The sequence below is a fragment of the Melospiza georgiana genome, chromosome 7 (genome assembly GCF_028018845.1).
Source record: "Melospiza georgiana isolate bMelGeo1 chromosome 7, bMelGeo1.pri, whole genome shotgun sequence".
In the NCBI taxonomy this organism is placed as follows: Eukaryota; Metazoa; Chordata; class Aves; order Passeriformes; family Passerellidae; genus Melospiza; species Melospiza georgiana.
In genome coordinates, this window is record NC_080436.1 from 15886808 (window position 1) to 15903005 (window position 16198).

The 16198-nt window shown below is 36.5% G+C and overlaps 1 protein-coding gene across 3 annotated transcripts in view; it reads right to left on the reverse strand.

The window, feature by feature from the left end:
• The window catches only part of PARD3B (par-3 family cell polarity regulator beta), a 391325-nt gene that overhangs the window by 173992 nt on the left and 201135 nt on the right, over positions 1-16198 (reverse strand). For all 3 annotated transcript variants that reach the window (XM_058028158.1, XM_058028157.1, XM_058028156.1), the window contains exons 12-15: positions 15664-15834; positions 12212-12341; positions 6493-6592; positions 4319-4434 (exon numbers count right to left, since the gene is read on the reverse strand). In XM_058028158.1, coding sequence (XP_057884141.1) covers positions 4319-4434; positions 6493-6592; positions 12212-12341; positions 15664-15834 — 517 coding nt within the window. The remainder of the gene's footprint in view (positions 1-4318; positions 4435-6492; positions 6593-12211; positions 12342-15663; positions 15835-16198) is intronic.

The following is a 16198-nucleotide window of genomic DNA, read 5'->3' on the forward strand; positions in this document are numbered from 1 at the left end:
TTCTAGAGAACTGTGGTAATGCAAGGGAAAATGTGTGTTGTACAGAAGGTTGTTAAAAGCAAGGAAAAATCATCCTTCCAATTACTTACTTAGAAGCCATTGATTTCTTAATTCTCAATCTGCTGTTAAGTTCCAAAAAAAGTGTTCCAGTTCAGTGTGAAGAGAAAACACAACATTTATTTCCACCATTTTTTGTTTTGTTTTGCTTATTTTTAACACTATTCTCTAAGCACAAGCCCAAGCTTTGAATGCAGTGAAACTCTGGTCAGTACCAAGTCAGACTTTGTTTGGCTCTGCATAAATTCTTGAAGTCACAGTTATAAGTGGGATCTTTGCTTTGCTAACATATGGATGACCATGGCTGAAGAATAAAAAAAAAACATGCAACTGAGAGGATGTGTCAAGTGCCAGAATCAGCAGAAGAAAACAGGGGGGCTGTGCTCTTTTTATCACCACCAGTTCAAAATAAAAGTAGGCAAGGCAAAGAAATATCTACCATAAGACACAGGATATGAACTCTGCCAGTGATCCAGAAAGTGCTGTCATTATCTCAACACAGCAGCAAGGAAGAACATTAAGACTTATGGCTGACATGGAACTAATCTGTAGCCTATTACTCTGAATGAAGCTGTAAATTTTGAGAAGCATTTGATCACTGTGGAAAAGATGGATGCCAAAACAGAGCACCAGTCACCCTGCCCCCATACACTCTGCACAAGGACATCTGTACAGATGAGGCAAGTTCTGCTCATCTCTGCAAAACAAAAAAAAATTATCATTACCACTACATGTGCTTTTTTCTTTTTTTATTTTCTACAACAGTAACTCAATAACATATGCCACTGATTTTTATTTTATTTTTTTAAAGTAGGTTCAAGTAAAAACTAATTCATCTGGAAAGAAACTGAGTTGTTGAAATACACTAACTTCAGGCAATGCTACTTTTGGGTTCATGCTATCTCTGAATTTGGCAGTTAAGACTTGTGCCAGTCCACAGGACTCACGGCATGGCAGCCCAAACAAGCAGGTGGCAGTGGTTCATACCCTCTGCTCCTGTCCAGCTGCCCAGCCAACAGTCCTGACATGCACCAAGTGTCAATAAACTCAACTCCAGCTGCCCCACTGGCAAGTAACCTACAGATGCATGTGCCAAGTTCCTTTCACTGTAGGCTTTGCTCTGGAGAGTGATAACAACAAACTGATGCACAGTTAGCAGTATTGAACACTTTTTCATCATCCATCCTTATTACCTCATACTATTCACCGAGGATATTAGTTTATAAAATTATTATTTTGTAAATTGCTATTACTGGAAAGCAGATTAAGTACTCAAAGGGTTCTGGGTTTAAATATGTATATAACTGAAAAAAGAAACATCAACGTTAAATGAGTCTTCATTTTGAACATGTGTAATTATAGACTAATCTTTCCTTTACAGATTTGCCTCTTGTATATACATCAGGCCTCATCAAAGCCAGGAAGACCCTTACTACACAATTTCACTAGCTCCCTAATTTAATGAATTTATTATTTTCACAAAGGTTCACAATCTACAGTGATATCTGGATTTTCTTCTGTTTAAATTGTTACCCCCCTTCAACGAGCCTTTGCATGGCGATGTCATTGAGCAATCCCAGCCTTTGTAACCTTGTAATTGAGCAATGGATGCATTACACACATTTCAAGGTGAAGTAGATTGTTTCCTAAGTGAGTAGCAGTACAGATTTCACATTCTTGCCCTGTATTAGACAAATTCTGTTGTCTGCTGAATTTGTGATTGTAATTCTGGGTCTCAAGACTCAATCTCTAGGTGGTTTCACAGATCTGTGGAGACACGTGATTGAAAGGCAACTTGGTTTAAAAAGAAAAGAACTGCATCTAAATCATGTGTTCTAAGGTCTCAGAGCTCTCCTCCTGGACTCCAGTTCTGTGCTTTTTTCTGTTTATCCTGTTAGATTTATTTTTGAGAGGACTGGCAGAACTTGAGAACAAAAGAAATGTACTAAGTGGACAGTGTGCCATGACTACTGGAAAAATAGGGCCCAGATCTTCTCAGAGAAAGGACATTTCTCCTTTCCTGCCAAATCTGCTGGAAGATTACTTCCCTATTTCTTTTTTTTTAGCAGTGCACTGAAATCAGTATGGGTACACAGCTGTATGCTGAGGTGAGAAGTTACTATTGGTCATGACTGCAGATAAGCAAGAAGCAAGTAAAAAAACCCTAAGAAATAACTTTGCTTTCCCAAAAATCCATCCTGGAAAGTCTATTATCTGAATGCTCTATTTGGAAGCACATTTTTTATATCAAACTATTGGTATTTTACTTGTATTTGAACCACTTTATGTTGCAGTTACTTCACTTGAGATTTTCATGTTTCTGTTCCATTTCTGTTCCCATTTTAGACAGCAGCTTCTGCCTTAAGTCTTTCAAAAGGCAGAAGGCCAAACATGGAACTTCACTGCTTGCTAGAGAATGACTGTAAAAGGTCCCAGCTTTCATCTTCCTCAGTTTCGTTAACTGCCAAGCTATGTACAAGGAATTTTACTTAATCTATTGTTATTTATAAAACAATATGGTGCAGATCTTTCATAGTCCCTCCAACTCCTTATATGCGTGTCTCAAGTAGATTTACCTTCACATATTCAATCAGACTGCTTATTGCCCTTTTTATTTTTTACTTTTATAACACAACGGGACTTTCCAACAGCTACCTTCAACAGGCAACATTTTTTGAAGACTCTAAAAGAGACATTTGTGTCTAATTTTTGTTTTATTTTTGCATCCAATTTTATTTTAGTTTTTAGCCACCATGATTTAATGACTCATGTATATTCTCAAAGCATTGCTCCTGGGTGTCAGGAATGGATTGTGTATAGAACTTGAAGTATGAGTTACCTGGCAGTTCTGAATATGCTGTCACACACAATGGACTAATTTTACACTAATGTTCATGAGCATTCTTTCCTGGGACTTCTGTGGGAGCTGGAAGCAAACCTTTCTAAAAGAAGGCTCAGTAAAGCTGAACATTCATTTTTCTAGTACACTACATAAAATATATGGTTTGACTCAAGTCTGTAAACCTAGTCATTTTTTGAGCACCATTTTCATTCTTTAAAAATATCTAATCCATAACTCTTCATTAAAACACAGGAACAGAAGAGCAAATTACATGTTTTGCCTGGTCATGCAGTAGTGTCACAATTCTGCCTTAAAACCTTTCTTCAATTAATTCACATCCATTCTTAGGCCATTTCATGCATTAATAACTGCCTGGCTTTCCTTACACGCCATTAGAGGAGTACACACATTTAATGTTACATCAAAACACCCTACTAAGACGACAATAAAAATCAACAATACAAAACCTAGGACCAGTGTGGAACACTTCATAGAAAAAAAAACCCTGCAAGTTAAGAAAAAGCTACCTTGAAACTGTATATAAAATGAATCGCTTTCTATTAATGGAGTAGCAAATCTGATCCAACAAAGCACACAAATCTATAATTGAAGATATCCTAACGATAGTCCTCCAAGTTTCCCCATCAACACTGGAATTCAAAAAAAAACCCAAAACCAACCAACAGATAAAGAGTGAGTGTGGCCAAGAAGAATTAAAAGGAAAAGAAAACCTTATTTGTTTTCTTTTGAGACTTAACAAGCTTTCTTGAACCCTCATTAAACCATGGCTTGGTTTTTCAGCTGCAATAACCCTTCAATCTTCCACCTGCAAAAGTTTTCCTGGTATTGAAAGAGCCTTTTACTTTCTACTTCACTCCCTCCCGCAAGATTTCCTGCACAGCACAGATGGGTAGAGAACCATAACCTTACACCCTTCAGGCATTCATAAAGACCTACTGCAACATTTTGCCTGTGTTTGTCATTGTCAATGAAGAAATAAACAACTTGTGTTAGGAATGTTACCCTTTGTCCAGTGTAGTTTTACAAAGATTTATATTTTATAAAAGAAATTATTTTTGTGATTGCTGGCTTTGCTTTATATTTCAGACATATAAAACTTGTACAGCATTCTTTGAGCTCATTTTTCCATCATTCCCCTTCTCCTCAGCTAGTATTTCAATACAATGGGCCTTTACAAAAAAATAAAAAAAAAAACCCCAACCAAACAAAAAACCAACAAACTTTCTTTAGCTCCAATAAAAGTGTATTTGCAAATAGCTGCTAGAGGAGGCTGACCATTGTCCCAATCTTCTGCAGAACTTACTCCCTGATGTTAAAGAAACAAAAGCAAGAAACAGAGCTGGTGCAGATGGGCTAAGGCTAAAAAGCTGATCTATGTGTCACCCCAGCCCTTCTTACCCAGATCCATGCTTTTTGAGGCTTTCAGATTAATTGATTCAGACTGCTTGGCTGGTGTCAAAGATCTGAAGTTGATGTGCTGATCTGTTAAATGCACTGCTGAATTTATGATAGGGCTGTAGGGAGGAAAAAAAAAAGTTATGTAAAATGTTAAGGTACCAGTTCAAACCACAAGTGAACTAATTAAAGAATGCACAAATATACGAGTTTCTTCAGTTGCTTACAGCATGCATTTTTCAAATCAGATATTGATCCTCAACTTCCTTTTGAGACTTAACACTTTCAGTCACTTGATTTCTCATCACAGACAGAAATATAAATGTAAGTGATCAGCACTAACTTTCTTTTCATTTTGCTTGTTCTATCTAACAACTGCATTTCCAAATAACATGCTACAGAATGCTGGAGAAATACTGCAATGTATCTGGATCAATTCTACTTCATCTGCTAATATAAAATTATTTTATAGCCTTATATCACTTAAGCAGAGGCTGGAGGTCTTATGGAGCATGCTACAACTGAAGAATTCCAGGGTATTGTGTTTGCTTGCTTTGAATTTTATTTTGCTTTGGTCTTTTTTTTTCAATTCTTTTACCTTAAGGCAACTTTCTAAACATTTCAAAATTGCAACCTGAGTGAAACTCCAAGTAACTTTTAGCTCAAAATGCAACAGCTCAATGCAATCTGAAATCCTACGTGTCTCTTTTTTGATTAGAAAGAGAAATTATTTTTTGAAGTATTCTTAAGCAAGAAAGGATTTGGAAAACCAAAAATATTTAGTTCGAAATAGCTCAAAGGGTTTTGTTTTGCAGTGTCAAAATACTTTCCTAAATATTTTCCTATTCATTTTGTTGAAATGCAATTTCAGTGAAATCTGTATGACTTGACACAGCAATTCAATTTCAGGAGAACTTTAGTTCTAAATGGAAAAACAATACAACACTGGAAAAATCAGGGTGAAACAAAGGACCTGTAAATTCATCACCATTTTAATACATCGTTAGCATTTAAGAGAATGTTTTTCTGTGAGCTTGCTGGAAAAATTAGGAACAGATTCTAACAACCAACTGCAGTTAAGAATGTAATGCTGAATTGCACTGATCTGTGTAGACTTATTTGTTTATCATGTCATATGTACCTGCCTAGGAGACCAGAAATAACAAAATTATTCTAGTGTAATTACTCTATGTTAGCAAAATGAAAATAGATATGCAAGTCTTGTATAAAGCATTCAAGGTATCCATAATAAAATATATCTACTCTTTGATGCAACCAATCACTTAAGGATAGTTTTTACTCACACCCCAGCACACAAGGACAGACACATGGCTACATTTCTAGCTGAAATGCATACTTCCTTAATAGCATTGCAGTAGATGCATGACTATCAAAATTGAACACACAGCAAATGAGGAAACAATGTTCAATGGTGCATTTCAGCATCATCATCAGGATTGGTTACATTCCTCATCATCAGGAGAGGCTGAAATTATGCCTTTCATTTGAATCCTGTGCTACTTGAGATAGAGAGAATGTGCCATTGTGAACTTCTACATATTTACTCTTTTTTCTGCACCTCCAAACTTCTGTATTTACTAAGGAAATTGGAGCTTATAGCTGCTATCAAGCATGGCAGGCTTTGCAGAAGTATCTGAAAAATCTACCCAATACCTTTACAACTGGTAAAGTGTTCATTAATTTTTCTCCTACACATTTCAATGTTCAGACTTACTGAAAATTCATTTTGTAATCTCAATAATAACTTCACGTGACATAAGGAGATTCAGTTTCTTACAAACTGTGTTTGGCTTGGACTTTTAAAGCTTTAAGAGACTTCACACAGCATTTACACATTGCACCCACAGTACAGTTTTAAATTAACTTTTTTTTAAATTGGAATTATGCTTTGAGATTTTTTTTTTGTTTCACTGAACACAAGTCGGGTATCATCTATCATGTATACCCAGCATACTGCAGCTTATGTACAACTGAAATAAACAACACACTAAATGCTAAAATAACATTCACAGCTTATGTTAAAAGACCTTAGAAGCGACTAAAAAAAGTGGTACAAATTAAAAAAACAAAAGAGGTTTTATAATCAGTTAGAACTATTATCACAACCACTACTGAGCAATTAGTGCTGTAACTATTAAGAAGTGCTAAAGTCCAACCTGTGATTATAATCCTCATTCAGCAGATCCTCACTAGGATGTGGTGGGAGAGGTGGAGGTGTTTCATTTTCACCATTGCCATGATCAGAAACTGGAAACTCTGAAACAAAATTTAGAAAGGAGTTAAATAACCTGCAGAAACAGCTACATTACACCAGTTCACTGACTGATGACTGGAAGGCCTCAAGCAGTGCTGAAGTAAATCACAAATTATTCAAATCCCTAAACTAACTAAACTAGAATTAAAATCACACCAAGCAGAAAATACACCCCTTGGGATTTTCCTGAAGAGCTGATTTTCAGATTTGCATATATATAATTAAAGGTAAATATAGGGAAACTTTGTGCTTATAGGAAGTTGAGTGTAAGGCACAAATTGCTTTACTCCATTTTAATGGAGTACTTTACTCCATTTCTCCATAGCTGCATTCAGACTGATTGCAGGTTCATTATTTCAGTCCCTTTGATGGGGAGCATTTGTCATCTTTGATGTACAGGAGAGAACCATATTCTCAGCAAAGAGACCAGAAGAAGAAAAATTTCTATTATTCCATAGCAAGAGAATAAAGAGGCATTTCTTAATTACAGACGTCACCTTCCTATTACTGCAACTCCTTCTTTACCTTTACAAACAACATCCAGCTAACACTAGAAAATTACTTTTTACAAAGACAAATATAAACTCAAACCATTCAGTGGTTTGCTAAGCAACAACACTTAAATACCTGCAATATTTAGTAAGACTGCTGTGCTCACTGTAGGCTAGCTCATTACTGTCCTATAAATCCACTTCTCATCCCAAAGGTACCATCTAAGAAAAAGTCCCCGCATTTTTCAATGTAGAATATGTCTTAACCCCTCCCAAACTTAATAGGAAACATGGACACTTCCTTGGGTTTCAATGGCAGGTAAGCAATCTAATAATAATGACATGCCACACTTTAACGTGACCTGCTCTGTTGCATGGGATGTTGGCAGTCTTTTTGTACAATCCTGTCTGAAAGCACTAACCTAACCTGAGAGAAAAAGGGTTGGCAAGAAGGGATCAAAGGAGAAAGCAACAGATTATATTTATGTGATAAGAGCACTTATTACAGCAAACAAAAATATTAGGGAAAAAAATTCCAACCGAAAACTCCCCAAAAAAACCAAACAAAAACCAACCCCCACAAGCCTACACTATTAGCTCAAGGATCCTATAAAATTCCTATTGGCTGGATAGCCTTCTAATATAAAATAGCTCAAACCCTGTATCTCAGGAAATGTGTAAGCATCATCAAAAGAAAGTGAGGATAAGCAGATGAGGAAGAAAGCTTTAATGAGACCTTAAAAGTGACTGTCAGTCTGATGTAAAGTACAGGTATGCTACCTTATATACACACGGACTTCTTGCACTGCAATGCCCATTCTTTCAGGTTTGAATATAAGAACAGGAAACAAATGACAAGTAAAAGGCAAGTCCTCACAGGAAAAACAACTTAGAACAAAAGAGAAACTCATATTGTTCAATGTGATACCAACTGTAATTACCAAAAGGAAGGAGACTATGAAGTTCTGCAAAAAGGCCGCAGGACACGAGTAAGAAATGCAAGTGAAATTCCCTGTCAGAGACTGCAAAGCGATGCACTCCTGAGACTTACATAAAGGCTCTTATGGCTCTGTAACAGTACATCAGATGTGCACTGGATTGTTCTTCCAACATATGCTTAGGGAAGTCAAAGGGAGGCAGTCATTTACAAGTGCAAAAAAGTTCAAACTTTTTTGCAGAACTCAATAGTTAATGGTCTGCCTCATTTTTAAACAGTGTCTAAGGTTTCATTCTTCCTGTCTGAAAAATTATATAGTATAATTCAGAAGCATACGAAAAAGCTAGCAAGGATAGTTGGACACAGGTACAAACGCTCCTAACAAGGAGCACAGATTAGGATTCTTTAGTTTAGAGAAAGAAGCAATAAAAGGAAATACAAGAGGGGTCTATGAAACTGTAACAGCTATGCTTAGAGTGACAAGGAAGCTCCCACTGTTTCATGCACAGTAAGAAGGAGGCAACCAGTTTAACTTTCTGGTAGCGCACCTAGGACAAACACAAAGTAGTGTTTTCCACAGAATTCACTGCCATGAAGATATTTTGGAAAAAACAATTTAAATAAGACTAAGAAGTGTACCAAAAGTTAGAGATGCACCCATGGCCCAATGGTCCAGACAGTACCTTTGACTTAGGAGGTCCCTAAACCACTGAGTATCAAAAGAAGGAAAGAGATGCTTGATGGAAAAAATTTAACACCTCCACCCAAAAAAAGAAAAGGGAAAAAAGCCCAACAAAATAAAATCCTGAAAAAAGGAAGAGACCCCTAAACCCACAAAACCTCAACCAACTAAAAAGAAATAGAACTACACCACACTTACACTGTGGTTAGCCTTTCTGAGCAGACTCACATAGCCATGGCAAGAGACTGAGTATATAATGTAGTTATACTAACTTAGATTCACAGTAATTGGTACATCATTTCACCAAGGCTGTTTGATCATGGGCTACCACTGGTATTTTTCTTACAGTAACAAAAGAATACACACAGAAAAACGTCAGACTTCCTCAGTGAATCGGAAATGATCACAAGGGATTACAGCTCCCAGCAAAATGGGAGCAGGAGCCAGAGAATGGGAGAATTTAATCTAAGGGGCAGTCACTGGCTCCATGTTCAAGACCTCAGGAAATGACCCTAACAGATCCAGATAAATCTAAGTACTGAACAAAATGCATTGAATTTTCAGATATTAAATAGACTAAGAGTAAAAAAGAGTAACTCAGGCGGAGTAAAAACTGAGTCTGTCTATAAGACATGCGCAGCATTTACAAGGAAAATCCAAATAATTAAAAATTTCACTTCTTAATTTTCTATGTTGATGTTACCACACATGTATGAAAACAGAGGTGCTTGTACAACCATAAGGATTCAGCAGTCTCTGGTAGTAGAGAAAGTTTGATTATTTTGCTACTTAACAGAGAGATGACAGCATTTTCCCTATAACTATTTATAATATAGGGTTATAAGAAATATATCAGAACCTCTAATGAAACATATTCCAGTAATCTTTCAACACCAGAAATGTAAAGCTCCTGGCACTGAAGTATCAATTCTCAAAGAGATTGTTCTAAAAAACACCGTGAAACAGCTTGGCAGCAAAAGAAGTGAGGACCTGAAGGCAGCAAGTGTTATTCATGCAAAAATAGAACAAACACTGGCATTTCAATATTGGATCACTATTCCCTCCCCCTTTATTTAAATATCCACAGGCAAGATAAAATTTAATGTTTTGGCTATAAGCACTTTTCCCTAGACATTAGTTTTTCTTGCTCATGTATAATAAAAAAGACTCTTAAAACAGACAGCAATATTAGCAGGCCAAGCTTCAGTGTATTTTTGCTGAGCTTTTATAAGAATTTTATTGGTAGGAGCAGTGAATGGTACTGGAAATAACTTATTAGAAAACATTGATTAAGAAAGTGACATTTTATGAAACATAATACGGCTCCTACATTAAATTCTTACATCAGATCCCATACTATGTTAAAAATCTCTGTTTTACTATTCTTTGCAAAAATGTACCAACTGCACTTCTATGTTCAAGATGTGGATAGCACACTGTGAGCATGTATAAGGATCTGTTCCTGCCTGACACAAGCAGCTCACTGGGTCTGTAGCTCAGGTCCTTAAACAGACACACAACCTCAAGTTCATAAAGGAGGGTTGTGCACAGGAAAAATGTTTCACCCTTACAGATGCTTTGAAACACTGAGGACAAAACTTTTTAAGAAACAAGGCAAAAAAATATTTAAACCAGTGATAGAAGGAAACAGGTGACAGGCTCATATGGAAAGCAGAATGAGCATGAGCTCAATAATAATTAATACTATGATTTCAAAATAAGATAAATTAGTGTCATACATTGCAGAAACGTGTAAAGCCCAAATTGTCTTTCACCAAAACAATTTCTTATCAGAGCTGTCCCGCAACCCTCCTGCTACAAGTGCCTGTACAGTGTTCCATTAAGATCACTGAAATTTTACTCAAACAACAAATCTTCAACAGAAATTGCAATACAACAATATCCTGAGCAAGTGGTAGCAACCTCTTTGTCATCTCTTGTCCACTGACACCAATTGCAGTCACTTCCCAAGCCATGATTGTGAAGACCCAGCCACGCCAAATTCTCCTTGTGCCAGCAGCACTCCAAAGCTTCCTTTTGACATCTCACATGTTCTCCTCTGAGGCCATCACTTTTTTTGCTATAATGCCTTCTTACCATAATTCTTTAATTAAAAAGATGCCTATTTAAAATAATTTTATGACTGAGCTGAAAACTAGCCATCCTGATTTCTGGATTGCACTTGAAGAATCCTTATCTGAAAGTACAACTCTTCCACATAGTTTGTTTGGAATTCAAGTGACAGGTTAGCAGTTGCCATTCAACTGCATCAATAGCTTCAGAGCATTTGCTTTTATGATTTTTAAGGAAGCATTTAAAGGTATTTGCTGCTCTCAGATACTATCTTTGGTAATGCCCAACTCTACAGAGCAGGCTAGTTCCAAGGATTGGACCCTTTTCTCCTGAAACTATAGAATGAGTGTAAATTCCATACAAGAAAAACATAAGGTAGATCTAAACAAAAGGATCTGATCTTTCAATGTTTACAGCGCTTCAGGCTATACCTAATTCTTTTCCTGGAGACACACTATGAAAATATTGAAGTCAACACAAATAAGTTACCCCTAAATTCCATAGGAGTTTCTCTTGAATTTTACAGATAAGGGCTCTTTGGTTTTGATTAAAAGTACCCCACACAGTCATCACAGCAGCCTATGATATTACTTTTTGCAGGCTACCATGATTCCACAGTTGTCTAGGAAAGTGGGAAAGATCATGCATAATTCAACTACATCAAAGAAAATCTTTTTTTCCTACTGAAAAGTATTTAGCTATGTGCTTGACTTGAAGAATGAGAGCACACTTAAAAGGATAGGGGTCAAGACTATCTCAAATACTTAAACTTTTCAAATAACTAGTACCTTGCTGAGTTAGGAGCAAATTGGACAGATAGTACAGTATGCCATTAGAAATGAAAAAAAGAAAAGAAAAGAAGTGGCCTTAAATGCTCTTACTGGTATGCTTCCATATGCTCGCACATGTAGGTTTTCTTTGCACAATTTACACAATTACCTAATGCTTTTTAATGAGTTCATTAATATAATTCCAATTTGTAAATTAAGGGAATGTTTCTAACCTTTGAACAAATTTTACCTTAAAGTCTAAAATAAGCAAGTGCACTTTCCGAACATCATGTTTTAGTATAAATTAATTAAGCTTATAATAACCTAGGACATAATCTAGAAATTAAATGTAAAAATCATTGCGCTCATTAAAGATATATAGAAAATAAACATTTTGACAACATATATTTTGCAGTCATCATTTGTTTTTTATCCAGCCTTACGTGTTGGGGCAGCAAGCTAGAAACTGTTACTTAAACTGGAATTTGTGCCAGGAATCTCATTCACAACTTCTGAATCAACTCTCCCACCCTCGCTGGATCTTCAAGCCTCAAAGTAACATAGTGTGCACTTACTCTAATTAACTGCTTTTGGTGGCTGTGGATTTCAGGAAACAAAACCACAAAGCACTCTCTCTCTCAGCAAAGAGATGGGTATGTAGAGACTACCTTTTATTCCTTCCTGAGGACCGCGTGTTACAAATTGCTGGAGAATGGTATCATTGCGTCGCGAAGCAGCTGCGAAGTTATGACTCCCATCAAAGGCTGATTTTTGAAAGACTCCCTGGTCTGACCGTTCCTAAGGGAAAAACAGAACCACACATTGCAACACAAAATTTGCATATTCAACAATGCAGAAGAGCATCCATCACTGCAGACGGCGCATGGACACTGTGATATAATGTGTTCACTGTATATTGCCTCCTCTCAAATGAGAAACTTGAGAGTTCTTCAAAACTGCAGGCTGATTTTGCTCACCATGAAATAACATCCAAGCAATAACAACCATTAAGAATGATGCACAAAAACAAAGATTTTTTTTATGACCCACAACTGGCTTCATTCAAATTCTCCATCTGGGAGGGCAGCTTGTGACATTGTCAACACAAGAACATGGGCAATGCCAATGGTATTTTTCTGCCAGCCAGCTGGTTCCCTTCTCCCCGAGACTGAGTGCATATGTTCTGATGATCACACACTAGAACAGTTTTGCAAGTAAGGAGTTACACCAAACTCCCAAACGCAGGTCTTCTGGCTAGCAGCTAAACAAACTCCTGTCACACCTCTAGTCAGCTTTTCTTTTGAGACATTTCCTACCCCCCACCCCCATACATGTCATAGTGCCTAATTTATTCTCCTGAGCAGTTGCTCAAAGGAAAAAAGTTGGGAAAAAAATAAAAATAAAAATCACAGTTTCTAAAGCTGGGACAGACCCAGAAAGACATTTCCGTAGTCATTATTCAGGGAAAACCAAAAACCCACACAGAGGAAATATTATGGCTAGCTTTCAAAGCAACCTTTAGATGTTCTGTGATTTTATATCTGTTTTTTTGAACTGAGATCCAACTGGCTTCTATTTTTAAACTGCATGTTCATTATGTCAGCAAATGTTATACTAAATATACATATTTTTAAATTCCATAGTCATATCTACAGAAGAAATGCATGTATCTAACCCATGTTATTTTTAAAATGATGCAAGAGGCTTGCTATATTGGCAAGTGATTGCCTGCAAACCAAGACATAAGGAAGGACAGCATGTTACACCTCCTTGCAACCTGTTTTTCAAGCTTAATAACAAAAATAAAATAATGTAAGTTCAAAAAATAAAATTGTAATAAAATAGTGAATGAATAAAAACAAATAAGCTTAATAAAATGGAAAATTTGCATGTCAGAACAGAAATCAGAGATTTCTGATACTCATGAGATACTCATGGTGACAATATGGCTTTAAATTTAAGCTTAGTGGACAGGCAGCATATGTAAAATTCTCTTTTCCGTATTGCAGAATGAGCCATTTGAAAAGGGTATTTTCAAGCTCCATACAGAATCACACACACACCATACAAACACTGACAGTTGTGTTTCCTCTTGAAACTGGAGTCTTCAGTTTACATCAGCTTCCTTAGGTTGTAAAGTCCACGTTTACTGCTTTTTTAAACTATCCACTGGAGACACAGTGGGATAAGGAGCCTTGAATTAACAGCAACAACAAATCTGCTTTTCCAGCTCTTTGATAAATGACACAATCAATATCCCAACAACTGATCAGTAACCAACTTAATTCGAGTATTCAGCTTATAAAACATAGCTGTCATGGAAGACCACCATTAGTGTCCTGCCCAATAAAAACAATAATGCATTTCTAAACATATTGTCCTTCTGCCAAGCTGCGCTGCAGTGCTCGGGTAGCTGTTTTGTGGAAAGGGAAGAATGGGCACCAACCCATTTCTGCTGCAGTCTCCAGACTCAAATGGAATTACAATTGAACACAAAGACTACCCTATAAAAATTAATTCCTGTCTAAAATGAATTTGATTCAATCAAGACCTCATTATGCATTCTTCATAGGGCATGAGTCAAGATTATTTACCTCCTTCATACATCTGGATAATATTCAAAACGATACACTTAACTATAAAAAGCAGCCTCATACTTTTACTAGGTCAGTCTGATGTTTGATTGGAAGCTTTTTAAAAAGAAGTAGCTTCAGCTTTAGCAGAACTGAAGTTTCTTTGAAGGTGGGCTATCTTTCTTATATCCCAAAAGTGCACAATAAATATAACATATACGTCATAATTCTTCCTTACAGCAGGATGCTGTCACATATAAAAGGAAAGCAAAAATGTGTTTTCCTCTAACATCTTCCAGAATAGCTGATGGATACTTTTCATATTTTCCTGGCACAATTGACATCATAAGGCTTTTCCAAAGCATCCTCCCAACAAAATAAGAGTGTAATATTTGGGAAGTCATATATTTCTAAATCCATTTCTCAATCAATAAATGATGCTAGTAAATTACATAGAAAGTTATCAGAAAAATATTTAAGAACCAATTAAATTACAAGACACCTGCATCCTCTTCCTTCCTCTGGAATTTTATGCAAATACAGCCAGAAACAAGATTGTTCTCAAAATGTTCCAGTAATGCTCATTACATAAGAAGGTTAAAATAACTTGGAATTCTATAATGAGATTTATTACAACCTTTTACACCCCAAATCTACTTGTATGTACTTTCATTTTAAAGAACACTACCAATATTTAAAGCTTTATAAAATATTTGCTCAAAGGTTAAAATTAAAACTGGAGTGACTAGAAAAGGCAGACAGTATACACGTATGTTATCTATGTAAAGATGAGAAAAGAGTGTGCATATGTGTGTGCACGCACGAATGAAAGAGAGAGCAAGGGAGATCATAAAATCAATCTTTTTTGAAATAAGTAGCGACTGGCAAACATCAATTTATATTATGTCTAGAAAACATAGTAGTAAAAAATGCCTTTCTTTTCTTATTTTGTTACCTTACTTAAATAGATTTTATCTTAATCAACTCAGAAACCCATCCTGAAGAAATGTTCATCTGACAAGGAAAAGTAAAATATTTCATACCTTGAAAGTCAAGAGAAAAAGGAAAATAAAAAAAAAAAAGCAAGTCCAGAAAAACACACACAAAAAGTACATTAAGTACTAATGAAAAAGAAAAAGCAAGAGTAAAGCAAAATCCTAGTCATACTAAGATATTCAGGTCTCTGATTATAGCAACAAATGAAATCAGAATAATTTAAATTGCCTGTATCCAAGCAATTGCCTTGAGGAAATAGCAGATAGTCAAAACTACATCAATACATTTATCCTAAATTAACTTGTTTTGGAATCATATTTTCTTTTGTTCCAATACCTGTTGAATCAAAATAAGAGGCAACTTTTAGTCTCAACAAGCACAGCAAGACGAGAAGATATCAACCAGAAACAATTTGTGAGTCCTCTCTCCAGAAGAGAATTAATTCTGCCAGGAGAAGCTCTCTGTGACCAAGACTTGAGCCATCCTCTCTGATGTGCAAAACCACTGGGACTGGAACAACATTGATCTAATAAATGCATATACTGCCTCACCTCTGTGTGCACCTCCAGCCTGCGGAGCACGACCAGCTGGATCCTGCCCCGAATGTTGCCCTCCATGGACATGGAGCGCCTGAGCGTCTCCATGGCCTCGTGGTTGGACTTGCCCAGGAGCGACTCCCCATTGACGGCAACCAGCTGATCATTCACTCGCAAACGACCGTCCTGCAAGCGACAAACAGAGACAATTTCAGAAACCCCAGGGATTATTAAGAAGAGGTGCTACATATGGGAAAGCACGATGCAGACAATCAGACATTGCTCCTGTAACTTAATAAATAAAAGAATGGACAGCGCCAGAAATAACTTTCTTTCCAGTAGTTGGCAATTGTCTCCCTCTATTCACAAAACTTTTGTAAAGAGTTCATACTGCAAATACAAACATAGCCATTCATACACAGACTGCTCCTTTTCTTGCATTTGCCATTTATTTGTATCAGTTAAAACAATAATTAAGAAAAAACCCAAACCAAACACGCAAAACCAAAATAGTACAAACCACACAAAAAACGACCCACCCACCCCATCC